The sequence below is a fragment of the Cucurbita moschata genome, unplaced genomic scaffold (assembly GCF_002738365.1).
Source record: "Cucurbita moschata cultivar Rifu unplaced genomic scaffold, Cmos_1.0 Cmo_Scf00001, whole genome shotgun sequence".
NCBI lineage: Eukaryota > Viridiplantae > Streptophyta > Magnoliopsida > Cucurbitales > Cucurbitaceae > Cucurbita > Cucurbita moschata.
This window is the reverse complement of record NW_019268517.1, coordinates 1,078,217-1,105,132: the sequence shown is the minus strand read 5'-3', so window position 1 is coordinate 1,105,132 and position 26,916 is coordinate 1,078,217. Positions and strand designations below refer to the sequence as shown.

The 26,916-nt window shown below is 36.5% G+C and overlaps 6 protein-coding genes across 6 annotated transcripts in view; 1 reads left to right on the top strand and 5 right to left on the bottom strand.

Annotated features, from left to right (window-relative positions):
• The window catches only part of LOC111445313 (transmembrane emp24 domain-containing protein p24beta3-like), a 2,932-nt gene extending 1,274 nt beyond the window's left edge, over nt 1–1,658 (bottom strand). Inside the window, exons 1-3 of the mRNA XM_023083616.1 lie at nt 1,391–1,658; nt 458–644; nt 257–364 (exon numbers count right to left, since the gene is read on the bottom strand). Coding sequence (XP_022939384.1) covers nt 257–364; nt 458–644; nt 1,391–1,609 — 514 coding nt within the window. The 5' untranslated portion in view covers nt 1,610–1,658. The remainder of the gene's footprint in view (nt 1–256; nt 365–457; nt 645–1,390) is intronic.
• Nucleotides 1,659–2,946: 1,288 nt separating this feature from the next.
• On the top strand, nt 2,947–3,963 carry LOC111445323 (early light-induced protein 1, chloroplastic-like). The gene is made up of 3 exons (XM_023083628.1): nt 2,947–3,207; nt 3,300–3,383; nt 3,506–3,963. The coding sequence occupies exons 1-3, from the start codon at nt 3,082–3,084 to the stop codon at nt 3,848–3,850; spliced, it is 555 nt and encodes a 184-aa protein (XP_022939396.1). The 5' UTR covers nt 2,947–3,081; the 3' UTR covers nt 3,851–3,963.
• Nucleotides 3,964–4,503: 540 nt separating this feature from the next.
• LOC111445307 (dymeclin-like) lies at nt 4,504–11,195 on the bottom strand. The gene is made up of 18 exons (XM_023083603.1): nt 10,703–11,195; nt 10,032–10,271; nt 9,678–9,741; nt 9,472–9,601; nt 9,254–9,395; nt 8,545–8,787; nt 8,365–8,449; nt 7,993–8,095; nt 7,648–7,773; nt 7,461–7,574; nt 6,614–6,732; nt 6,286–6,373; nt 6,085–6,177; nt 5,892–5,981; nt 5,646–5,765; nt 5,444–5,535; nt 5,042–5,099; nt 4,504–4,816 (listed from the first exon to the last, which is right to left on the bottom strand). The coding sequence occupies exons 1-18, from the start codon at nt 10,890–10,892 to the stop codon at nt 4,730–4,732; spliced, it is 2,184 nt and encodes a 727-aa protein (XP_022939371.1). The 5' UTR covers nt 10,893–11,195; the 3' UTR covers nt 4,504–4,729.
• A 1,272-nt stretch (nt 11,196–12,467) lies between these two features.
• On the bottom strand, nt 12,468–15,334 carry LOC111429716 (heat stress transcription factor A-6b-like). Its single transcript, XM_023065713.1, has 2 exons — nt 14,924–15,334; nt 12,468–13,454 (listed from the first exon to the last, which is right to left on the bottom strand). The coding sequence occupies exons 1-2, from the start codon at nt 15,224–15,226 to the stop codon at nt 12,723–12,725; spliced, it is 1,035 nt and encodes a 344-aa protein (XP_022921481.1). The 5' UTR covers nt 15,227–15,334; the 3' UTR covers nt 12,468–12,722.
• A 1,455-nt stretch (nt 15,335–16,789) lies between these two features.
• Nucleotides 16,790–19,883, bottom strand: LOC111447258 (1,2-dihydroxy-3-keto-5-methylthiopentene dioxygenase 2-like). The gene is made up of 7 exons (XM_023086304.1): nt 19,777–19,883; nt 18,567–18,678; nt 18,380–18,474; nt 18,108–18,222; nt 17,891–18,015; nt 17,216–17,286; nt 16,790–17,108 (listed from the first exon to the last, which is right to left on the bottom strand). Exons 1-7 carry the CDS (start codon nt 19,792–19,794, stop codon nt 17,042–17,044), a joined length of 603 nt encoding a protein of 200 aa, XP_022942072.1. The 5' UTR covers nt 19,795–19,883; the 3' UTR covers nt 16,790–17,041.
• A 5,505-nt stretch (nt 19,884–25,388) lies between these two features.
• Nucleotides 25,389–26,831, bottom strand: LOC111452861 (VAN3-binding protein-like). The gene is made up of 5 exons (XM_023093781.1): nt 26,393–26,831; nt 26,045–26,323; nt 25,903–25,952; nt 25,727–25,784; nt 25,389–25,647 (listed from the first exon to the last, which is right to left on the bottom strand). Exons 1-5 carry the CDS (start codon nt 26,829–26,831, stop codon nt 25,424–25,426), a joined length of 1,050 nt encoding a protein of 349 aa, XP_022949549.1. The 3' UTR covers nt 25,389–25,423.
• Nucleotides 26,832–26,916: the final 85 nt, after the last annotated feature.

Below are 26,916 nucleotides of genomic sequence, written 5' to 3'. Positions count from 1 at the left end.
GGGGGGGGGGGGGGGGTGCTAGGGCATACAAAAACAAGCCTAAAAATGTGGTAAAATGAAGGCAGATTGCGATTTTATTATGTGAGAGCTTGTGAGTTGCCTATGCCTCTACATTAATATTAGACTAGTAATAAAAAAGAAAAGTGATTTCAATATAATGCCCGCGTTTTCAACATTTGCTAGCAAGAATTCCCAAAAATGGCATAAACAAAAGAATTCATAAAACCAAAACCATGCGTAAAAATAAACCACATACTGTGACGGTGGCGAGCATCACGTGCTTTCAAATATTTCTGCTCAGCAGTGACCGACTCCAATGCCTCTCTAAGCTCAGCAATCTTAACATTTATAGGGTCTAGGTGTTCTGCAAGAAGTGACCAAAACAAGGTGAGAAGAGAAATGTGTTAACTTCTCACAGGCAACCAAGACTTTAGCAATGCAGAAGTTAATCAATTACCATCTTTAGCAAGGTCATGTTCGTTCGGAATGTGACCCACATGGATGTAGAAAGAAACAGTCTCAGGAGTCGAGTAGGGATTATGAAAACAGAATTTATACATTCCACTACGAGGAGCCTTAAACTCAAACTTGTCGCCAGATGTCTCCTTCAAAGAGTGAACCACATTACCTGCGGGAGATGTAACCTGCACGAAAATAACCCATATAAGGATATCTTCAAACAGCATTTTATCATCGATATAAAACGATCAGACAAGAAATTCCAGGCATCCCAATGTTCAGCCAACCCTAAACAATGAAGGAACACAAGTAGCTTCACATAGATTAAAAGAAGAAGAACAACAACAAAGTAAACCTAAGGAATTGAGTTGAGAATCATGACTCGTCGTAGTTATTTATAAAAACAAAAATTTGAGCAAGAGATCGCCAATTTTATAAACCATGAACAATTGAACCATACAATTTCAAAAACGAAGAAAATTACAGGGTATCAGTCCGCTCAGGCTCGAAAAGGGGCTTATAATTGTGGATCTATTGATCAGAAACTGTTCAATAACGAATCATCTCGCAGCTCACAAGATAAAGAATCCAATTATCAATCTAACATATCATCTCTCAAAGCCATAATTTCAAACAAACGAACCCTAGACGTCGAATTAACAAAAGGGCAAAATTTTCCACCGTGTTTTAAAAAGTCAAAATCAACACGCAAGCTCTCACATTCTTTCCCACGCCAATTTCATAACAAAGATAATAAAATTTCCCAGAAATATCAGAAATTAAAACTAAACCCTCTCCCGCTATCCCAAGATCCCCCGATCTAAGATCCAATCTTAATCGAGCACAACCAACAAATCGGCAGTAATGAAATCCATCTACATGCAAACATAAACACAATAACAGATTGAAGATAGAAAAGATAGGAATTTACAGAGAAATCAATGCCGGGATGATCGGCGCCCCAGAAAATATCATGATCGACCACCACAAAATTTCCAGAAACAGTGTCGCCTTCGTACAAAACGTACTCATAAACGCATTCAAGCTCGTTCACAGTGACCGAAATTGAATCGATTCCGGTGAATAGGCTCACCAGAAGAAGACCCGCCAACAGATATCCGAATCCCGTCTCTCTCAGCCTCCTTTCCATTTTCTTGCCTTCTCGGTTTTCTTTTTCCTTTCGGATCCTTTAGTCCGAAGTTTATAAATGGTTAAGTAGCACTAATCACCAATCAATTTACAAAAGTACCCTTTTCTTGTTTTTTGAAAACTAGTCTTTCCATTATAGAACATATTGGAAAATAAGCCGGCGGCTTAAAAAGTTATTTAATTTTCAAATCTCTAATCACCTAATCCATTTTTCCTTTATTTTATCGTTCTTTTGGGCTTATATTTTGGGCCTATTGGGCTTCTTAACTGGTTGCCAACTGTTCTTATGGGCCCATTTATATCTAATCTTTTTTTCTTTTTTCAATTTCTCTTTTTAGATAAATTTAAAGCCGATTGCCATATAACCAACAAAAATCAATAGTTTATGATATGATTGGCAAATAAATAAATAAATATAAAATAAAACAATATATTTTAACTGAGATGAAATATAAAATATATTTAATTGATCGAGTGGTCAATGTAAATATTCATGCAGTAATAATTGTTGAACTAAAAAAAATTTGTCCAATGTATTATTATATTAGTATTTATTTAGTTCTTAATATCAAAAAGATATTTAAAATATTAAGAATAGTCAACCGTCAAGATCTTCACGTTGATTGGTCTGTTTTTATCAACAAATCTTAATATTCACTCAACCAAAAAAAATGAAAAAAAAAAAACATACGAAGTTGGTGTGTTCTTATTATTGATGCAAGAGTCGACTCATAAATTCATATTAGCTTCATGTTGAGGCGTCTAACTGTACGAAAAGAATTCTCTATGACTTTATGATTTGTTCCACATAAAATGTTTTATAAAAATGAAGCTAATCCACGTTTACAGTCTTCCTTAACAAATATGAGACTTTGTGTTTGTTGCCCACGTGGCACTTAAAAAGTTTATGTGGACGGTCGGGATGCCCCAAATTATACCTATAAACCCATAATTTTAATGTTTGTATTAAATATTCTTTAATATTGGTATTCTAGTGTTGAATTTTACTTCATATACTTATAGTGTTCATTCCTTCCACTATTTATTTATTATTTTTATTTATTTTTTAGTGATAAATTAACACTAAACAGGAAAAAAAGAAACCCTAATTACTCCTTTTCCACTGATCTAGAAGCTTCCTCCAACTAGCTTTAACCCACTGTACAAAAGTCTCCTTTGTTTCTTCTGGTGAATTAGGAAGCCACGCCATTACACTTTTTCATGTGTGGACAATCCAACCCACGTGACTCCCTTATTTGGCAATGAATGGAAACTGCTGACGTGGAACCTAAGTATCCACCACTCCCTGCCCCATCCCCCGCTATATAAACCCCGCGGAGGTCCTCATCTACATCATCATAGAAGCGCTCCACCGCCAATACGATAATTTCCATCGCTCTTTGATCGATTACTGCCCTTAGTCTCCGCCGTTCCTTTGCTCCGTTGACATTGAACCCCCAGGAACTGAGCGAAATGGCCACTTCTGCATTATTACAAGCCATTCCGGCGAGATCGGCATCTCGAACTACCCTTAGGACACCAACGAACCGGTTGTGTTCCAGGAGGACGGCCTCCTTCCGTGTGCGATGCACGGCGGAGGTAATCATTATTTTGTCTTCACTTTTATTCTTTGTATATACAACCTAGGGCTTAATGTATGTCTAAATCTGTTTATTCGACTGGACTCTCAGGAGGAGCAGAGAGAGCAAGCGATTCCTACACCAGCTCCGCCGACGTCAAATCCGTCCCCTCCGCCACCGTCTCCGAAGCCGAAGGTAAACAATCCGTTTACATCCACCAGCCGTTCTCAATCGACGGATCGAACCGTAACAGATCGTAGATGAACATTGTCTTTAAATATCATCGTTAATTTCGAATCTGATAATATGATCCTCAGGTGAGCACGAAATTCTCGGACGTCCTCGCATTCAGCGGGCCAGCGCCAGAGAGAATCAACGGGCGGCTAGCAATGATAGGCTTTGTGGCCGCTGTAGCGGTTGAGGCATGGAAAGGTCAGGATGTATTGGAGCAAATAGGCAACGGAGGAATTCCATGGTTTGTGGGAACGAGCGTGGTTTTGACACTGGCATCGCTGATTCCGCTATTTAAAGGGGTGAGTGTGGAGTCTAAGTCGAAGGGGCTTATGACATCCGACGCGGAGCTGTGGAATGGGAGGTTTGCGATGTTGGGGCTCGTAGCTTTGGCCTTCACTGAATTTGTCAAGGGTGGAAGCCTCGTGTAGATTGTAGTTCTGAGATGTAGATTCGATGTCTCTAAGAGAACAACGAATATGTTACTTAATAGTTTTCTGTAACAATGATTATTAGTAATACTTCTTCGTTTGCCTATATGTTATTTTTTGTGTTTCTAATTAATTATGTGTACCAATAGCTATTAGTGCACTAATTAACATTTAATTTGAACATATTAGGACTCACTTTATAATAGGAATAATTATGAACCCATCAACTCCGTTTGAATTTTTGTAATAATGATATACACATTATAAGATGTCTAACATTATTAGTACATGTAAAAAAATTTCTAATATAATAATAATATATCACCATCAATAATAAATGACAATCAACTACATACGATAAATATAGTATATTAGGAAGATGACGAAAAAAACGTATACGTGGAGTTTCATACATATGTCTATATAACCTCATGATTCAAAATCCTTATTACTTATCTTATTAATATTTCAGAGGTTAAAATTACTATTTCAAAGAAAATGTTAAATTCTCATGCAATAATATATAGATTGAACTATGAATGTTAAAAATGCAAACAAATAAATAAGTATTTTACATGTGAAAACTATTTAAAATTCATATTGTTAGTGACATTTTGGTGATATTTATCTGTTTTATTTTAAATAAAAAAAGCTTTTATCTTGATACTATATTGCTCGTAGTCTCTTATTCAGTGCACAATTTATCTCCTCAAAAAGATTTATCTACAGTGGACAGGCTTCTTTCTTCAAAACATATAAACAGAAAAGAATGGATGAATATATTTTCATCTATATACATATTCACCATAAACCATCCACATCTCTAATAGGGCCGGGGCGGGGGTAGGAGGGTATTGTGATGATACCTTGCATCTGCTGCTAAGGGTCGATGTAGATCGCCAACTTGTGAGGCTCACCTTTTTGTTGCTTATCATCATCTTGCGTTGTAGCTTCATCATCTTCTTTCTGTGATTGTGTAAACATTGAGTTAAATAATGATCTCAATTCAGATGTATTCTCTGCAAATCAAACTTTGAAAAGATTTCAGTTTTGTTGATCACTTAAAAGAACTTTTGGATGAATATTTTAATTTCTTGTTCTTAGAAATGCAAAAGCTTTGACAGTTCAAATTTAGCAAAACTTTTAGCCAAACTTCAAACTAAAGTTGGCTAAGATTTCAGAGGAACTTACTTCTGAAGGTAGATTAGCTGGAAACAAATTTATGACTCCAGCATCGAAGTTGAAACCACTGAGCAAATCAGATGTTGAATATAAGAAGCCATGGATTAGCTACAGGTACCAGATTGATGTAAAGAAAAAACAAAAGAAAATCTAAGGAATAAGAGACTGAGGTACATGTTCAGTTCACAAATTGATAAATCACTGTAATCATGAAATGTTCCCAAGAGGATTCAAATCTATATATATATATATAACAATTACTAAAATGAACTGATATGCGGAAAAGTCATTTTAAAATATGGTTATATGAGAATCTCATGGATTATGATGGGGACAACAGACTTTAGTTTGATTTTTCCAATGAAAATACACAAGAATTTTGCATAAAAAGGAGCATGAAGGAAAAGATACCAGGTTGATAGTACAAGCTGCCACACATATGGAATGAAGAACTCTTCGGGATGACTCTCTTGCTCATACGTGAAACGTAGTTGAGTAAACATCTACAATAATATAAATTCGTATTAGAAAACAAAAGCAATAAGGAAACTGATCTTCAAAAATCATTTGCGCAAGTTGGCTTTTCAGCTAAACATCGAGTTTTTTTTCTCACCTTCAAGCCTTCTCCACGCCAAGATCTGCAGTTATTAATGATAACTTGCAACACTTTCTCAACTGACCAATCACCGTCCCTTCTTTGAGCATCTATGCGGCTATTGAAGAAATCTAGTACCTACACAGCATTAACAATTAAATAAGTACCTGCAAATGACTGGCAAAGCCTAATAAGCAAAATTGCAAAGTTAACAGGGATGGGGGAGATAAAATTAAGAGAATTATACAATATTCTGAAACATACAGTGTAAATGTTCTCAAGGAGTTCATTAAATCGTGGGTGATTCTTGAATGGCTGAAATACTTCTTGCCTGTGCATTATTGCATATACAAACTGCCAAAGTGTACAGATTCAATAACAGAAGAGGGAAGTCAATAAGAATAAAGCTAAATATACAACCAATTATTGGATCTTTCATCAGCTTCTATGATGGTACCTCTGGATTCCGTGGTAGAGCATAAGACAGAATAGCATTCAGAATTTCGAGGACAAGCCTCAGGAAGTCGGTATAAATATGCATCTCAGTTGACTACAACGAAAACAATCAAACTCAGCAACACGTTAAATATATTGTGCGACCATCCATATAATCCAAATACGAATTTGACTTGTACCCTAAAAAATTATAGTGAATTACCGCATCATCTGTTGGGAAATTGACTTCGGTGGAGTTGGTTTTAACATTATCAACCTTAATGTCTCTGAGTTCTGCCGATCTGTTATACCTACACCAAAATTAACAGCAAGAAAACAGGTCATAAGACCAAAGCTCATAAGACCAACCATGAATTATGATACAAGAGTTGTCCATGAGTAAAGGTATCAATAAGTTCATGCTACTCAAGTTCATCCATTTAAAGTGGAAGTGGCAATTCATCTCTGATGCCTCGTCAGTAGCATTGCGTACAGTGAAATGGATAAAGAATTACAAGGGAATCAGCCAACAGAAAGAATTATTGTCTTACTTCCTTGAAAGCATATCAAAAAGGCTGACCAGCCTCTGAGACGCATATGAACTCAAACGGTGGACATGAGGAGCCATATTTGCTAATGTTGCAAGACAAGTAGTATGGAGATATACATCCTGTCAAAGAATTACCAAATACATTAGTGTGTGAATTAAGTAGGTTAAGAAGCAGAAGAAATGGAACATATTTCAGGATTGATCTGATGTTGAAATATTTTGCATCAAGTAAGTTATGAAACTTACTACGAGCTTCAATATAAACCAATGATGCAGAGTAGAGAGAGAAAGATGAAATAAACTCAACACCTCAAAATTGGCACGCAATTGATAACACTATTAATCACTCCACAAGCATTTACATATTTATTTGCTTAATCCCAAGCAGTTTAGACTTCCACAAGTCAGGAAATTATATAAAAAGGGCATAGGAGCATGATCATCATCTATATATTAAACCACACAAAAAATTTATTGTGATTACTCAAATCGTACTTTAATTAGATGGAACATATTTCAGGATTGATCTGATGTTGAAATATTTTGCATCAAGTAAGTTATGAAACTTACTACGAGCTTCAATATAAACCAATGATGCAGAGTAGAGAGAGAAAGATGAAATAAACTCAACACCTCAAAATTGGCACGCAATTGATAACACTATTAATCACTCCACAAGCATTTACATATTTATTTGCTTAATCCCAAGCAGTTTAGACTTCCACAAGTCAGGAAATTATATAAAAAGGGCATAGGAGCATGATCATCATCTATATATTAAACCACACAAAAAATTTATTGTGATTACTCAAATCGTACTTTAATTAGATGGGCTTGTCAAATCATACCCGCAACTTAGAGAGGTTGAATTGTACGGTCCTGATCAAGATTATTACCATCAGAGAACCAAGAGATGTTTGATGAAGAAGACGATCCTTATACCAAGGAACTGCAGGAAGTATCTGAGCACATAGTAACAGAACTTAAGAGAACCTCATAAGAGCAAGAACACATGTAAGCAGATATCGGCCTTACAAGTTTGTGAATGCTCGCATTGAAAGAAGAATCCTGGCTAAGAATTAGAAGTATGATCAGTAACATGTAGATTTGATTAGATGACCTCGTTGAAGCATTATAGAGTGCTTCCAAAATGGGCATCAACTGTTCATAGATTATCAAACAGAAGGAGCAATAAGATATAGTTGTTACAACTGTATAAAGTGGATGTATGACCAACGTACAAACATAACACCGCAACAGTATTTAAAAAAAGAAGTGAACCATCCAAATTGACTCCCCATAAACCATCTAAGAAATCTTAGTTGCAACATCGCACTAATAAACCGTTGCTTTGATCAATATTGAACTCCAGCAACTTACCAATGTATCCAAATCAGTTCGCACCAGAACATATTCCAAGAAGTCAGGATTCCCTTGCAATAATGAGTAGAGAAGAAGAACGGAGCCCTCATCAGCCAAGCACCTGCAGATACATATCCTGTTCAGGGTAACTCAAAGAAAAGGGTTGTCTCGTACCATCACCCTTTGCACCTAAAAAAAGTATATAGATGCAAATAATACTACATATGCACATATTAACTTTTAACCTCGTACTACAGCCAAGTAAAATGATATATGAACATAATTAAATTTATATATGTTGCAACTAGATTCCTGAATGCATAAAACTTTACACGTGAAATTTGAACATAATATTATCAATAATTATTAAACAAGAAAGCAAATACATACATTCCAAGAGTATCAAACAGTAAAGCAAATGGTAACCGCACAAGTGGACCATTATGTGCATTTCCGTCCGTATCAACACGATCGACTGTTAAGCACAAAATAAACCAGCATCAACCATACATAAACTGCCTAAACAACAAGAAAAAAACAGTGATGGAGCATGGAAAACTAATATCTTACATTCGACATCAGATGCATTTTCCAAGGCTTTGCAATAGGGATTATCATAAAAGGTTGAATTCTCTTTCAAAAGAGAATCTGAACTAATGCTATCGCCACTTGCTACAGATCCATTGCTCACAATACATTTACGATAATGAATGAGAACAAGAAGAACGTGAAGACTGCAATCAGCCAATGGACTTCTTGAGCCTTGAGCAGTTGAACTGACCAGGTTGTTGAATGGCATTAACACAAAATTTGCTGTAGAAGGGTTAAAGGTACACATGTTAGCAGAGGCTTTTATCAGTAACATAAGCTTCAAATGGTATCCCAGATTCAACAATCATGCGAACAACCAAAAATACAATAGATCGCATGCCAAACTGGATACACCGGCTTGGTTACTTTTGGTGAATGAATGAAGGAAAAAAAGCCTTCTACTGATTAGTTAGGAAACAAAATGACATGGGCATATGGAAGCTAGTAATTTAAGAAATGACAAGAAAAGCATTAAACATAGCAATGTGGTGAGAGAATTGATTAAAACCAAATCTTGGTCGAAAAAATCAGAGAACTAAAACCAGTAAAAGGCAAGAAACCACACAAAGTTTGGCACATAAAACTCTAAAAATCAGATTCAAAGACAAATCAACAAAATCCATTAAAAATAATATTAAAAGAGATCCTTATTGGCTTAGTCAAAAAAGTGAAAGAAAAAGTGTCATACCTGCTGCAGAACCAACTCTCTGCAAGACGCCAGACTGATTTCCACCAGCAACTACGGGATAAGAACTATTTAAAGGTACGTTGGGCCGACTTATATAATTCAGTAGTAGTTTGCGCATGACCACAATTACTAAGGCCCTGTCCTGAAAATCCCACTAGAAACTTAGCAGCAGTAAACTTATAAATTTTGATGTTTGACCAAGTTAAAAATCCAGTTACCTGAGACATGGCTGCATCAATAAATGGATTAAAATCCTTTGGTCTAGGTGATGGACCAGAAAGAAGTTGAGTTGACATGGAAATTAGCATAAAGTTAAGCAGCTCCACGTGGAGGAGGTATTTCCCGTCGCTATTAAGAAAAAGTACATACTCAGAATAGTAGACATTTCTCTCCATCGAGGGAGGGGAGTAATTCAACACTTTACCTCGTATTAACTGAGCCAATAAAGCCAAGAACAGAATGAATTACAAAATCCTCAAGTTTTTGATCTGCAAAATATAAAATGAGGCAGGATGAAGCCTATGGTGCTTCAGAGAGAACTAGAACGTTCGGCAAACACGGCTAAGCATGCCGGTTCGGTAACAGACCATGAAATGGAAGTTAATGATAGAAATAATCTCAAACAAGCAAAAGCAACTGAAACGATGAGATTACACTGACCATTTCTAGGCACATAAGAAATTGCTTCTATTTTAAGATGTGGAGAGCAAGTTCGTAATATTATCAACTCCCATTTTACAGAGTATAAATGAAAAATATGGTTCTAAAAAGGTTTTACCTCCTAAGAAATCTTTTGATGCTGATTCACCATCGTTCAAGGACAGATATAATTCTTCAATTCTGTCACTTTTCGCATTTTCAATCAAGTGCTTCAAGAAAACGGATGAGATATGAACCGCGTTAATTGCTTTCTCATAATTCAAGGATGATGCTCCGGAGTTCGTCATGCACTCTTGTAAACACAATGCCATGTGAATTAAAATCTTTGCAAGATGCCTCGTCTTGTAGTTGTTTGTTGCTGCACAAACAACACAAAGCCAAAAAAATACAAGGGGATTTACAAGGTTTGCAAAATCATGAAATTGGATTTAATTTGAGTTTCGTATTAATGTCTAATGCCGCAGCCCAGCACTCAAAAAAAGCCAATTGCTATAAACTCAGTACTTGCTTAACTATAACAAAAGAATGTTAAGAGCACAAGAATCTGTCAGTTTGAACCATAGCACATAAAGTTCCAACATGGCACCAACGCACTAATCAAAGGTTAATGGAATCTCATGCGGCACATATCGTGTCCACTATCATAAAAAAACTCTAACTAATCCAGAAGCTAGATCACATTCGATTGGATATCCCGTCCTCCCTAGTAGCCAAACCAACTGCATGACATAGTTTAAGCTTACAAAATCCAACTCTAAACAATTAGAGCAATTAAAAGCCATAACCGACCTAGTAGCTCACAAGCTTGTTGAACGCGGTGAGTCGGCCATTGCAGGCTAAGAGGAAGTTCAAGCAATTTCTGCCAGAAATCAGAAGAAATGGGGAAAGACTCCTCTCCAACAAAAGTTCCGATTAAGTACTCCGCCGTATCCTGCGGCCGCGAGCTAGTCCGGCGCGGCGTAGAAGGCACAGCCCCCATCTAAACACCAAGCAACAGAATCGAAAACCCTAGACACTCAGATTCTTGACTCACTCCTTCAGTACGGTGTGAATGCCGATCAGAATCCAAAAACAAGAAAATTCAAACCGTAGTGAATTCACACCGACGGCATTACAGGTAAAGAAAATCTGAGACGCTCGATCAAACTTACAACCAAGAAAACTAAGAATCCTTCCCCGTTCGTAACAAACAAGGAGAATTGGTGAGAAACCGGGACAGCTTTCAATCGAAGGCTTACAGAACTGAACAACAAATAAAAAAAATAAAAATAAAATGGTTTTATCGGTTTAACGAAGTCGATGCGTCATAAAAATTTACCCCAATTTCCAAATATTCTTATTCGTTTTATCCATTTATTTTATTTATGTCAATATTTATTTTTCAAATTACGCGTTTTCTAAATTATTTATTTATAATTAACACTCATTGAATCCGCCGTTTTAAAAGTGGTTAAAAAGCCTATAAATACCAAAAACTTTAAATTTTAATAATTTTTTTAATTACCCATAAAAGAGGCCAAACAAAAAATCATACCTTAATTTTAGTTGGGTAAATAAAAAATTATTTTTTTCTTGTTAATATTTGTCAAATAAAAACTATAATTTTCATGCAAAAAAAAAAAAGAGTAAATAATAAAATGACCATAAAGTCAATTGTCATATTTATTGAAAGTTTAAGGAATTAAATTTATTATAATTTAATTAATTTGATTTAGCGCTTGACGTGGGATGAACTCCATTGGACATTGACTTGGCGCACAAAGAGAAGATAGTTTCCTTAGCTATAAAGACATGTGGCTTTAACACGTCATTTTAAATGCTTAATTAATTAAAGTATAGTCAAAGTCGTCTGAGTTTTAGTCAGGTGTGTGCGAGTTTATTGTATTGATTGGCGCCTTCTGGGAGTGACGCGAAATCAGCGGCTGAGATCTGGACAAAAATAGAGAAATGAGATGCTGACGGTTCGATGGAGATTGATTAGAGAAATAATACAAGTTGGGCTGCCAATAGAATGATGGGCCCATTAGTGGGTATGTCGGGGGCCCAGAAAATCGCCGGTGGAATTGGTTTTTTTTTTTTTTTTTTAATGTATAAGCCAATTATTCAATGACCGACAATTTTAATTATTTTGTTGGTTAAAAGGAAAGATGGGCTTTTAATTATTTTCTGAATTAAAAAATATATAAATTGATAAATTTGAAAATAAAGAAAATAGAGTTTTTGTTTGGTGGGATGAAACTTAAAATCTTTTTAAAAAATTAATATATCTTAATTTGATGAATAATATTATAAATAACAAATATCAAAACTATAAACCATTTAAAAATTCAATAACTAAAAAAATAAATAAAATTTTAAAATCAGTTTTGTTTATTAAAATTTGATTAAGAATTCAAATATTTACAAAATAAAAATTATTATATAGAAATTTATGAAAATAAATTTAATTTTTAAAAATAATTATAACCCGACTCCGTTTTAATTGGGTGAAGCTACGACCTTTATGCATGGACCTAGTATAAATGATGCGTACAAGTTCCGATTAGAATAATTGGGAAAGATCAAACCAATTTGAACCGCTCACATCATAGTAGTAGTAGTAGCCTAAGTGGGAGGCAGCAATAAAAGAAGGTTGTTACTTTCATGTCTCTCGATCTTTAGATATCTCTGTGTGTGATCAATCCGACTGTATCTTACATGTGCTCTACATATTGCACTTCATCTTTCTTCCCAAACGAGCCCACTTGAGATATTTCCGCTCTCCCGAACCCCGATTATTTATAAAAATAAAAAAATTACGATCCATCATCTATTTAAGATTATAATTCAAAAACCCAAAATGAGCGACCAATTCATCTCCATCTTCAACCTCATCATCTTGTTCATCAAACCCATGAACTCCAAACCCTTCCTCATTAGCCTCATTCAACAAATTCTCCCAAAACCCATCATCCATTACTTCATCTCCTTTTTCACCCATTTCTTCTTTAGCAAAATGCTGGTTATTTTGGTTCATCTCAACGGCTAGTAGCTCGACATCCACATGGATGTCGTTCGAGAACAGCGCCTTGTCTTCTTCGTCATATTCGTCGGAGGTTGGGGAAAGGCCTTGGTCGATGTGTCGTCTTCGTTTTCTATTGATGGCTTCTTCAAGCTCTTTATGCTTGTCCTTTTGGTGGATGAGTTGTTGGATGAAATCAGGGAATTGAATTGCTCTTGCTAAGAAGTTCATCATTAGTTGCTGCCTTGTCTCTGTCTTTTTGAGGCGGCGCTCCATTGTTTGGAGCTGCCCTTTGGTGGTTTGCTGCTGTTGTCTTAGCTTTACCAGCTCCCCCATTAAAACCTGCTTGTCTCTCTGCAGCCGATCGATTTCTCCGTCAAGGCCGAAGCGCCCGACTTCGACGCAAGGGTCCGGAGCTTGGAGAGTGGCATTTGGTTGCACCGTTTTCCTCCTCCGAATCAGCTTCAGAAGATGCTTCTGCCCTCTCAAGAAACCTTCGTGAGCAAACTCCCACTTGTCTGGATCAATCTTCCTAAATCCCTACCAAAATTAAGAAAATAAATTTGGTCGATTGTTAGTAATACATTTTTATACGAGACCTTCTAGAAAATTTTAAAGCAAAGTTAACAATATCATTGTTGGTGAGTTTATAAACAAATAATACTCTCTCAATTGGTAGGAGGCATTTTAGATAAGTCTAAAGCAAAGCCCCGAGAGTTTACGTTCAAAGTGAACAATATCATACAACTGTGGAGAGTCGTGTTCGTCTAACATAGTATAAGGGTCATGCCCTAAACTTAGTCGTGCCAATATTGACAAATCCTCTACTGTCGAACAAAGAACTCCAAAAAGAAAAATGAGTCAAGCCTCCTCGAAGGCAGTCAAAAATGATTAAAACTCTAAAGGAGTCGAGCCTCGATTAAGGGAAGGCGTTCTTTGTTCGAGGAAAGGTGTTGATGGGTTTATAAACAAAGAATACTCTCTCCATTGGCACGAGGCCTTCTGGAGAAGTCCAAAGCAAAGTCGCCAGAGTTTATGCTCAAAGTGGACAATATCATAGCATTGTGGAGAGTCGTGTTCGTCTAACAATCACAATCGTGGAGATTTGTAATGAACAACCCTTTGGCCAATAACCTTAAAAGAATCGAAATCAAGGCGGAGATTTGTAAAGAACACCCATTTGGCCAATAACCTTAAAACAATCGAAATCAAGGCGGAGATTTGTAAAGAACACCCATTTGGCCAATAACCTTAAAACAATCGAAATCAAGGCGGAGATTTGTAAAGAACACCCATTTGCCCAATAACCTTAAAACAATCGAAATCAAGGCGGAGATTTGTAAAGAACACCCATTACACCCATTTGCCCAATAACCTTAAAACAATCGAAATCAAGGCGGAGATTTGTAAAGAACACCCATTTGGCCAATAACCCCAATAACCTTAAAACAATCGAAATCAAGGCGGAGATTTGTAAAGAACACCCATTTGGCCAATAACCTTAAAACAATCGAAATCAAGGCGGAGATTTGTAAAGTTTGTAAAGAACACCCATTTGGCCAATAACCTTAAAACAATCGAAATCAAGGCGGAGATTTGTAAAGAACACCCATTTGGCCAATAACCTTAAAACAATCGAAATCAAGGCGGAGATTTGTAAAGAATACCCATTTGGCCAATAACCTTAAAACAATCGAAATCAAGGCGGAGATTTGTAAAGAACACCCATTTGGCCAATAACCTTAAAACAATCGAAATCAAGGCGGAGATTTGTAAAGAACACCCATTTGGCCAATAACCTTAAAACAATCGAAATCAAGGCGGAGATTTGTAAAGAACACCCATTTGGCCAATAACCTTAAAACAATCGAAATCAAGGCGGAGATTTGTAAAGAACGCCCATTTGGCCAATAACCTTAAAACAATCGAAATCAAGGCGGAGATTTGTAAAGAACACCCGTTTGGCCAATAACCTTAAAAGAATCGAAATCAAGGGGAAGAAAACATACATAGGTGTTAAGTTGTCGAACAAAGCTGGAAAAATTGCTGTGTTTGAAGTATTTGGGGAGAAGGGTCAAGGAAAAGGATTGAGGATCCCAAACGATGAAGCTGTTGTTGTCTCTACTCCAAGAGACAATATGATTGGTGGTTGAATCTTCGACGAATTCGTATGTTTTGGTCAGAAATGGCGGAGGACCGGCCTCGTGAAGACCCTCCATCGGCTGAGGAGCCACCGTGGGCGACGGCGCTCCGTTAGAAAATGCAGAATTCGACGCCGGAAACTCCTCCTTCACTCGGCGGAGACGATTCATGATCTGGGTCGTCGTTAATTTTTTGAAATTCACTCTCAATTTAGTGGAAATTGAAAATCTAAACTGTGAAGGATATTATGAAGAGAGAGTAGCAGTAGTAGTGGTAGGTGTTGAATGGAGGAAAGAATCAATTCTAATTATAGAAACAAATGAAATGCAAAAAAGTGTATTACTTTTCTTTTTTTTGGTCCATTTTCCATTTTAGCCCTTTCCCTTTTGAGCATGGCATCTAATAAGATTTCAATTAAGATGACAGATATTTCTTCTCATTTGGGCTTTTTTTTTTTTTTTTTTAAATCTCATCATTATTTTTCTTTTATTGCGGCACAATTCAAAACGACCCTGTGTTCTTATGCTCCCTATTGCAATGAGCATTTAAGAAAAATTGGGTCTAGAAGATTCTAGAATTATAACGTCAACCAAAATCCTCTCTACGTGCAACATAAAGTCAAGTTCAAGCTCGAATATGTTTTAAGTTAGAACTTACGCGCAGTTGCGATTTAGGTAGAGATTAGGAATCTTATCTAAAATTGAAAGCGAATGTGGAATGAGGGGTGAGTCAAAGATGGTAGTTTGGTGGGGTGGCACCCAAACCAATGTGTTTTATAAGTTAGGATTTTGGATGGACACGTCAGCTACAAGATAGCAATAAAGATCCAATAGAGTGATTACACGTGGATTAAAAAAGAAATGATATTCTTGGAAGTTTTTGTTATGGTCCAAAAAAAATCACGAGAGCATAATTATTTGAAGACTTTATTAAAAATTGAAGTTTTTTGGCAATGGAAAAATCATATTTTTGGAATTGTAGAACCCAGATTTTAGAAAATTTTAAAAAATACTATTTTGATTCAGACCTTTCGGTATTATAATAAAAAAGTGAAATTGAACAGGTGGAAGGGACACGTGGAGGGAGGTTAAGGGGTTATGGGGGAGTGTGGTTTCTTATAATAATGAAACTAATGAGCTGATGGGGCATCATTCTCAGTCAATGACGTGGAACTAAATTCACCATATTTTTGTAAATATTATTTTATTTATTAAGAAAACAGATGGAGGATTTGTGTAGAACCTCCTCAGAAAGAACAGACCCCACACTACCTTTATTTTTGTCTTTTTTTTTCCCTTTTTCTTTTCCTTTATTTTTTATTTTTCCTTTCACTATTATTCAAGTATTGAAAATAATAATAATAATTTTAAAAAGCATCTAATATTTTTTTTTAAAAACTTATGATATATTTAAAATCCTCTAAATTTATATTTAATAATACTCTACAATATTTTAAATTTTTAAAATAATCTTAGGTAAATGTTTTAAATTATTTTTGAAAAAGAAAAATCATTAAAATATTAATCTTGTGTTCGACACGAAAAGTCAAAGCGCAAAAACTCTCCATTTCTATGTATCTTCCCACACGGACTCTCTGTTTTCTAGGACGATCGACTCGTGAATGATTTCTCCCTGTTAAACAGACGGATGACGATTCGTCCCCTCTTACGAAACTTTGTAAGAAGAAAGTTCAGGGAACATGACAACCACCATTACCAAACACTCAGACAAAATAATGCACAAACACGGCTGATTGTTTAATTTTTATTCCATCTTATACCACACGCTAGGATTACATATATTTCAGAAACAGCACATGAACGACAGAGTACAAACTATTTAAGTTTTTGCATGAGCCTAGGCATTACTAGCAAAGTATGACAAGCTACAGGCATACCGAAGAAAGGACATGCATACCGGACCATACAAATAGTAACGGGTTCGACAGGTAAGACCCGATCCAACTTCAGAAGCGCGAGCAGAGTTCAAGCTGCAGCGTTAATAGTTTGGTTACCACCTTCTTTCTCCACAAAATTTTTTAGATACTCCTTCCTGCAAAGCAGCAAACGAGTTTGAGTGCTATTCATAGTTGAGCTAAATCCATGGCAAGGGGCACAGGGAAAATCCATGACTGCACCAACTACAAGCATTAGCAATACCTCGCGGGAAGATGATCGTTGGGACGGTTGTGAGGAGTCCAGACAGGATCGCCAACAAAGAGTCGCATAGCCTATATACATGAATTTGACTCATCAGAAACACTGTTCCTTTTCTAAGCACTATAATATAAATTTGCCTCAATATATAAATACATCAGTCTCAAACATGCCCTAATACTACCCAAAGGAGGGCTTCAAGGAATCATTATTGGTTTTTCTTGGTTGGAAGACTAGTTTCTTCACCCTACCGTTGCTATATATATATAACAAGTCGAGCCAAAGCCAAACAAAACAAATATGAACTAAATCCACGGTATACTGAATGGAGTACACAACATGACAGACAAGTTGTAACAACTTAAACCCACCACTGGCAGATATTGTATGTTTTGACCCGTTATGTATCGTCGTCAACCTCAAGATTTTAAAATGCGTCTACTAGGGAGAGAGGTTTTCACACTTTTATAAGGAATGTTTCGTTCCCCTCTCCGACTGATGTGGATCTCACACAAGTCTTTAGAAAAAAAAAATTATGCAGTGAAAATCATGGCAAAGAAGTGGAGAAGAGTAAAGTGAACATACATGCTGTGAGGAATGCAAATAAATAGTTAGAAGGGGTTAGAACTTAGAAGCATCCAGAGTCTTATGATGCTTGTTCTATTATGTGATGCTAACCTTGATGTAGTTGTCAGAATCCAGAGTGAAGCGATGATAAATTCCAGCAGGTAAGACAATCATTGCTCCCTTCTTTACCCAAATGCGAATCCATTTATCATTCAGATCCCTAACATCAAAATAACCTTCATCCACCCACATCAAAGAAAATGAAAATTAGAAGACACAAATAATGCATAATTGAGGTCTAGTAAAAGAAAAACATAACTAATCCTACCACTCCCTGCCACACAGTAACGGATCTCCTCATCGGTGTGCAAATGTTCCTCGTAAAAGTTCTTAATCTTCTCTTCATAATTAGGAAGCTTTTCTGGACAGACCTCGCAAAAGTCCTGACAATAAAAGAATGAGATAATAGTAGAGACAGAGACAGAGAGACCAAACTTGTTGAAGAAAAAAAATAATAGTTCGAGCAATTTTCACGAGCAATTGAACATGTGCTTTCTCATACAGAAGAATGGAATGAACACACAAGTTAAAGAAACAAACCATGTAGGAGTAATTACGATCACGACGTATCTTCTTCAATTCCTCATCTGTTTCGTATTTGTCTGCATCCAGTCTCCAGCTCAGAACTCCAAGTTCTGAAATTTTAGCATAATTCACAAAATATAAGTCTATCTAAAATCACTTAGCTTTGTACAACTGTAAGCTATTCTATTCTCAGCAGGCTTACCATCAAGTTGTTGGAGGGACAAATATTGCTTCGGTTCAAGGTGATGAGGAAGCCTCTGGTCTTCATTACTATCATCCATATACCATGCCTGAATCACTTCCTCTCTCGCATCCTGTAAATGCAAGTTTCAAGAATTGTAATGATAAGGATATTGATAAACACACAAAATTGGGCTACACACAGCAAATTCAGAGCAGCAAGGCCCTGAACAAAACTATCAGACATCACCGATGCATGCAATTATTGTCTTCTTTGGGCTTTTCCTTTCGGGCTTCCCCTCAAGGTTTTTAAAACGAGTCTGTTAGAGAGAGGTTTCCACACCCTTATAAGGAATGCTTCGTTCCTCTCTCCAACCAATGTAGAATCTCACATACATGAATGCATTTTTCATTTTGATGGTGAGCATTATTCACATCATTAACATATAACACCAGGGTGTCCTTTCAATAGTGCCAGCAAACTTACAAACCAAGTACAAATGGCGCCAAAACAGAGAATTCGTGAACAATATTGATGCTTCTGTATCAATATTTGCAATAACTATTTTGAAAAGCCACATTCAAGTGCCAAAGCCATTGTGCAACACCGTAATTTTCTAAGGAGAACAACTAAAAAAAGTAAGGAAACAGGCCATATCATATTTTCCTAATAAAAACAGTTTCGAAACAAAAACTTCCAAACAACTCGTTAGATTCTAAAGCCCGATAACATTTGGATAATTATGCGAGATACATGAATTAAGACATCAATCCAAATCAACCCGGGCGACCGGGATTACTTTCCTTTAACGGATAAACTTGGCGTTGAAATTCCAAATCCAAACCAGAATTTTAGCATTTTCCCCCGGAAATGCGTACGTAAAAGTTCGCTTAATGAAGGAGGAAGCCAAAACACAATCAGTTTCAATTCCACATGAAAAGGTGCGTACGAACATTTCAGCCTAGGGCAGCACCATCTAGATATTAGGAATCAACAGCAAAGTAAACCAAACAACTTCAATTTTCGAGCTAGACTACAGAAAAATGAAACTTCAAGAAGAAATAGTCCAAAAATTTCCATAAATTTCAAGCATGCAAAGCCGATTACCATTTATCGCAACGAATTGGGAAACAACGAGTTGAAACTGTCAATGAAAAATACGAACAGAGCATTTTCTGCCAATCACAGATACAGAAAGAAACGATGCGATAAGCAACAAAGATAAATTTACCTTATCGGGAACAGCCATCGTCAACTGCAACCTGCGGCCTCTGCGAATAATAATCCCAATCAAATTGGAACGCTTCAAGGCAACGCAGAGAGGCGAAAACGAAGAAGCTATATACTGCCTCTTCGAACAGACAAAGACGATAATACCCTTAAATCGTGACGTTTTATTAATTGGGATTTTTCATGCTTGAGACAAATACTTTCTTTGTGTGTCCCAATTTCAAAATCAATTCCAAAGAAAAAAAATTACTTTTCTCAATTGATTATTAATTTTTATATTTTTTATTATTTATTTTTCACTCTTATCTAATTTTGAAAAATCATATAGAAACAAACACGTCAACGAATAATACTAATAATAATAAATGCACCGCTCATTTACCGATCTAAGATAACAACTATAATTATAGTGTTTGAGTAAATCATTTGGATCGAAAAACCAAAATGAAATTAATTTATAAAATTCTAATTAAGCTCAAACCATAATTAATTTAAAATCCTTAAAATTATAAGAACCAGAAGAAAAAAACAAAGCAAAAATAGTAATTTAACTAATAAAATACAGTTGGAGAAAATAAGAATATAAGGAAAGGGTATAGTTGGAAATATTTAATCTTTATAGCAGCTTCCCGGGGTAAGTTCCATTTGGGGGAAGGTTGGACCGGACCGGGATGGTGTCCGGTTGCGGGTCGCGATTGGCTTTCCAGTTGCGGTTCAGGTTCAAAAGTCCACGAAAATGGTCCGATGGGCCGTAATTTCTATGGCACGAATATATTTCGTGTTGGGAAATTCAACAAAATTCTTGAAATTAAAGCTTTAATTCAAATATTCTTTCAATTCCTTGAAAAATGCAGACCTTTTGGTAAACAACTTGAACTTCTCGTCCTTTTTTTCCATCACAAATGTATAATAATTGAAAATGTCGAAAATTATTAGGAGTGAGTCCCACGTTAATTAATTAATTAGTGAAAAATCATGAATTTATAAGTGAGGAATACTATCTCCATTGTTATAAGACCGGAGAACTCCAAATCAAAACCATAAAAACTTATAGACAATATTATATGATTATGGAGTGCGGTGGAAATTAGAAAGAAAATAAAATAATTTTTTATCCACAAACAAAATAAAAAAAAAACAATTAATAATTAAACTAAAAAGGTGGCATTTAAGTAATGAAAAATCACGAGCCACGCATTCCGAGCTCATTAAAAGAGGAAGCTGCAGAAGGTGGGCCTTAGACTGCCAAAAACGGGCCGGGCTTTATTAATCGAACTGCAAAAGTCGACCCGGTCCATGACCAGTCGTAAAGCCGTACACTTTTTTTTCATATTTATTATTGGAATAAAAATCGTGTAGTACAATAAAAGGGGAAAAAGAAAATTAAAATTTACCCTAACTTAGTAAGCTGCAATAAATCTCTCCTTAAATTTCTCATTTCGTCATACCGTACCATTTTTTTTTTAATTAAAACATTCCATAAACAATAACACGTTTTTTTTTTAACCATTCAAAATAAATTTTTTAATTTAAAATTATATAAAAAAAATTGTAGGGTGAAATTGAAAATTTTAAATTATAATAAAAATCGATAATATAATATGGTCATCAGTAAAAACAAGTAGCGTCCAAGTGTACGTAGGAATCCGTCGTTAGGTCTATATAAAACGTGGGCCCCACTGCACATTTAACAAAGGTCATCTAATCTGACCATCCAGTATTGAGGATCTAACGGTGGAGATTTAGAGAGAGATGACTCAGATGTTCGTTCCGTACAAGACAGCTCCCTCTCCCCCTTTTTTTCTCCCGCACGTACGTAATCCACACGGGTGCTCCTTCCTTCTTTCACCCCTAATTTACCCCTACCCTATCTCTCTTTTCATTTTTCCTATTTTACCCCTACCCTCCTCCTTAAATTTTATATAAAATTGCATTGATTAAAATCTTTAAAATAAAGATTAATAGAAAATTTTCTTCTAGACATGTAATAAATTCCCAAGAGATCACCGGCATAGAGTTAGTCGATCTTATTCTTTAGATACCGTCATTACTTCTTCTTCGAGTTCATGACCCATAGGCCTCCTATCTCCCCACGACATTTGTGATGTCCCACATTGGTTGGGGAGGAGAACAAACCACCATTCTATAAGGATGTGAAAACCTTCCCCTAGCATACGCGTTTTAAAGCCTTGAGGGGAAGCTCGAAAGGAAAAGCCCAAAGAGGACAATATCTGCTAGCGGAAGCCAGACACCAAACGATGTGCTAGCCTTCTCACTATTCCCCGAAGGGGGGTAGACATGTGGCATGTGCCAGTAAGGACGCTGGGCCTCAAAGGGGAATGGATTTTTGGGGGGCGATCCCACATCAATTGGAGGGAGGAAAGAGTGTCAGCGAGGACGCTGGTCCCGAAGGGGGGTGGATTGTGATGTCCAACATTGGTTGGGGAGGAGAACAAACCACAATTTATAAGGGTGTAGAAACCTTCCCCTAGCAGACACGTTTTAAAGCGAGGGAAAGCCCAAATAGGATAATATCTAATAGCGGTGGATCTAGGCCATTACAACATTGTTCCATCAGGCTTTCACCCATTGCCGAAAATTCCTCACTACTCCTCTTGTAGGAGTATGGGTCTTGTCTCAGTTCTAGTGTGGCTAATCATACTCTTGGATCAGCTACTGATCATCACCTTAGTAAGTTATTGACTCACCAACTAGCTAATTTAGGAGAAGGGGCAAAAAGGTAATTTAGGAGAAAAGGGTTGATGAGAGAGAGCGGCAGTGACGCTGGGAAGGCCCCAGCAGCAGCAGGTTAAGCCAGACAATAAGACAAACCCCATTACAATCTTTTTGGGCTCTATGTATTTGACTTCAAATAATACTCTCTAAAATAGAAATAAATAAATTAATTAATTTAAAAAAAAAAAATGAAACGATAAGAGAGAAGCAGAGGAATTCAGAAAGGCAGCATGCAGCGGCAGAGGCCGAAGCAGAGGAGCAGGTTGGTTTACTCCCCGCCCCCCGCCCCCCGCCCCCCTTCCTCTCTATTCCTACACAACAAAATCTCCTGCAGCGCTTCCGATCTCTGAATGGGAGGGTCACACCGCCACTCCAATCATTGCAACTTCTCCTTACTTCTAACCCTCCTCCTCGCCTTCGCCGCCGTCTTCTTCCACTCCGCCGCTGCGGAAACCCAGCGGTGGTGGCTTGGGACACCTCTTGGACCGGGTTCGTCGCCGCCAACTTGCCGATCCAAGTGTGGGAGATGCTGGCCGTGTCAACCGGTTCATGTTCCAATTCAACCGGGTATGAGTGTGCCATTGGAGTACTACCCCGAAGCTTGGAGATGCAAATGTGGGAATAAGCTCTTCATGCCTTAGGCCAAATTCAGCAACGCCAAGAAATAGTAATTTTCTTTTATTTTTAGACTAAAATAAATTTTTAAAAAAATGCTGTTTTTATGTGTATATATTGATCTTCTGGTTGGTTATTATTGTTGGTGGTGTTGGTATGAATGAAACTAAGCTGAGAATTAATTTAATGCATCTTTGAACATTATATTAATTTCATGGGTTTGTAATTTAAAAATAAAAAAGTTTAGCAATTAGTTGATAATTAGAGGTCACGTGTAATTTTTGTGAAGAACAGAGTATGAACAGTAAAAAAAGAAGTACAGATTTAAAAAATGTAAAAAAAAATATAAATAAAAAACAAAAAGCTGATTCAAAACAGTGATTCAGCTCAATTATATAAAGAAAAACCAAAATAAATTTTCAATATAAAGCAATATTGAAATTTGGTGGCTTTTTGCATTGGAAAATGTTAAAGGAGAGAATTGGAAATTAATTTTTATTTATTTATTTATTCTTCACTCTCTATTGTTTTCAACAAACGTCGCCGTTTTACAATAAAAGATTAACAAATATTTTAAAGTATTTAAAATTAATTTTTTTTGTGACTCAATCCGTGAAAATTAAATATACCAAAAGAAAAGAACGAAAAATCTCCGTGTTTTAGAATCTTGAGGAAAAGTCCAGTCTAAATAGAATAGTATCAATTAGGGGTGGATTTAGATTGTTACATGATATTATTTTGTTTCAATAGCGAGGGTTTAAATGCAAATTCTCAAACTTTACGGTCTTAAACATGAAAAAGGACAAAAAAGTGTTACATTTTTCAATTAAATGGAAGTTTGGGGGTCGGTTTGAGAGAAAGGGGATGTTTTGTTTAGTAATAGAATGTGTATATGTGAAATGAAATTGATGTAAAATGGGGAATGGGTAAGTTTGTAAATAAAACTTTGGGAGTGATGTGTGAAATGAAAAAGAGTAAATTTGCAGGGGCAATTATGAAAAAGTGTAAAAGAAGAAGGGTATATCAGCATAATATCAGTACACACAACCACAGAACCCCTACACTCTTTTGTTACCGCTTTTGTGGGTGACAAAACCTTTATGCTTCTCAATCACCACTTTTGCCTCTATTAATTTAGCTAAAATAAATAATAATAAAAAAATGAAAAGGTACTATTTTAATTCATAATTTAATTTCAAACTTTAAAAAAAAATCTAACAAATAGATTACATAATTTAATTCTTTTTAGGTTGATATAAAATATTTCACTTTTGTATGAGTTAAACCTCGTCACGGGTAGATATTCTCCGTTTTGGCCCATTATGTATTGTCGTCCGCCTCACAGTTTTAGAAGCGTTTACTATGTAGAAGTTTTCACGTCATTATAAAGAATGTTTGGTTCCACTCTCCAACGAAGGTAGGATCTCGCAATCCACCTCTATTAGAGACCTAGCATCCTCGCTGGCACACATGCTTGATGTTTGGCTATGATACCATTTGTAACCGTCTAAGCCCACCACTAATAGACCCTTAAGTATTGTAGTTAGCCTAATGTATATTAAAATCGTGATACGTAATACATCAAAACGAATAATATCTAATTGTGATAGACTTGAACGGTTACGAAAACCCAATCCAACCCAGGGTACAGTTATACAATAATTTTAATTTTATTATAATTTGAAAATATATTTATGTATATTGGGACATAATTTATTATTATTAATTTAATGAAGTGACATTAATATTTGGGGTTAGAGAGGGGACAAAATGGGACTGATACCAGGAGGACTGGAGCGTCATTTTCTATTCGGTAATGATATTTTAAAAAATTACTTTTTTAAAAAAATAATAAAAAAAAAGTTGAGAAAAAACAATGAAAGCGGGGAAATGTTAGTTGGAGATAAAAGGGAACAGAGTTGTCGTTCAGAATCTCTAAAACGTCATGTCGTTCTGAGCAATCCCCTGAAAAAAACTACATTCCACTACAATCCTCTTTTTTTTTTCTTTTTCTTTTTTAATTTCAATTACGTGGCTCTGCTTTTTTATTTCCCTCTTTTATTATTTATTAAATCTGAATTTTAAATTCTTTGGGCCCATTCTCATTTGGGCTCCCGACAATATTTGGGCCTATCTAAGCCCAAGCCCAACCTTCATGGTTGATTTGTACTAGCATGCGTTAAGAAAAGTTGCAACGGTCGGGTGGTTAAAGTCGAACATTAAACCATTAAAAACAATTTTGAAAAAACAAGAAGGAAAAAAAAAAAAGCTTATAATTTACAATTTGTGTTCCCCGTTCAAACAGGTTGATCTTGGAACATACAAGTCCTTTCAGCCGCCATTACAAGAAGCTTGGCAACTCCCTGTGTCCACATGTCATACTCTCTCTGGTTTCTGCACTCGAATTCCACCACCCCTCGCATCAGTGTCTTCAGCCCGAAGTAGCGGCGGTCGTCGCCGCCCTCCAGCAGGTGCCGCCCTGCCCATGCCGGAATATCTTTCACTACATCCACCACCACATCTATGCAAGGAATCCAATTAACTTAAATATTCACAATATTCGGAATATGATAATTAATTAATTAATGAACAAAACTTACTCTTTTTCTTTTTGGTTATAGCCCCAGCCACGTGCCTGCTCTTCATCTTCAACACAACCTGTAACAAAGGAATATAAAATTAAAATTAAATTTTTTAAAAATTAAAATTTCCCATTTTTTTCATCAAACAAATTCACATTTTAGAAATTTTATAAAAAAAAAAAAAAAAAAAAAACCTGATTTGATCGGTTGATATAAACAGAGACAATTTTCCAATGAAGGTCGTCTGTAATACGAGGATTAGTGGTGGTTTGTTAAAACAAAATTAAAAAAATTAATTAATTAAAAATTTGATGAATTGAGAAAAGGTAAACATACCACTACGAGTACGTTTAAGAAGCTCACAGCCATCAGCGAGCAATCGTACGGTGACGAAATTATCTTCATGTTGAATTGGATGGTTTGATTCACAGTCACGTAGAAGATCAAAGTCGTGATGAATCGGGTGAGGGTCGCCGCTAAATTTTTGACTTTCAAAAATATTCACAGTACCATGGCTGCTGGATGCTCCGATCCCTCTCTCCGTCGGGTTTATAGCCGCCGCATTCCACACTTCCTTCATGCCCCTCGATTTAAGTGTTGCAGCTCCTTTTAATGCTACAAAATTCACAACACGCGTGTTATTTTTCCCAGAAATTAAAATATGTAATAGGCTGCTACTACAACCTGTTGAAGCGGCGGCGGTGAGTGTCATAATATCGCCGGCGGACTTGACATTGACGGCGGAGCTTATAACAGAGGCAAGGTGATCGTGTTCTGCTCCCATGGCTTCAGCGGCCTCCACGCATTGAGCGGCGACCAATGTGGCGGCAGAGGCCAAAGCCATATCGGTCTTCGGGATATCTTTCCCGTCATTTCCGCCTTGGGAACTTGCAGAGGCGGAGGCAATGGCGGCGATGGCAGCAGCCACCCCTGCAACAGAAACAGCAGCATGAAGCTGAGCATTCTGTACCCTGTTTTCTTCTTTTCTCCTCTCCTTCCGCTCCTTCAACCACCGTCCGACCGTCTTTCCGCCGCCGATAACGGCGGCGTTGGACCCATTCACCGTGGAGGTACTCAAAGTATAGTTGGTGCGGTAAAGCTGCATGGAATTTTGCCGATTCATGCTTTTGAGAAATTTGGAGGAGATGGGTTTTTGTCAAATTGATCAATCATTGAGATTATCATTAGTTGAAACGAATCGAATTGGT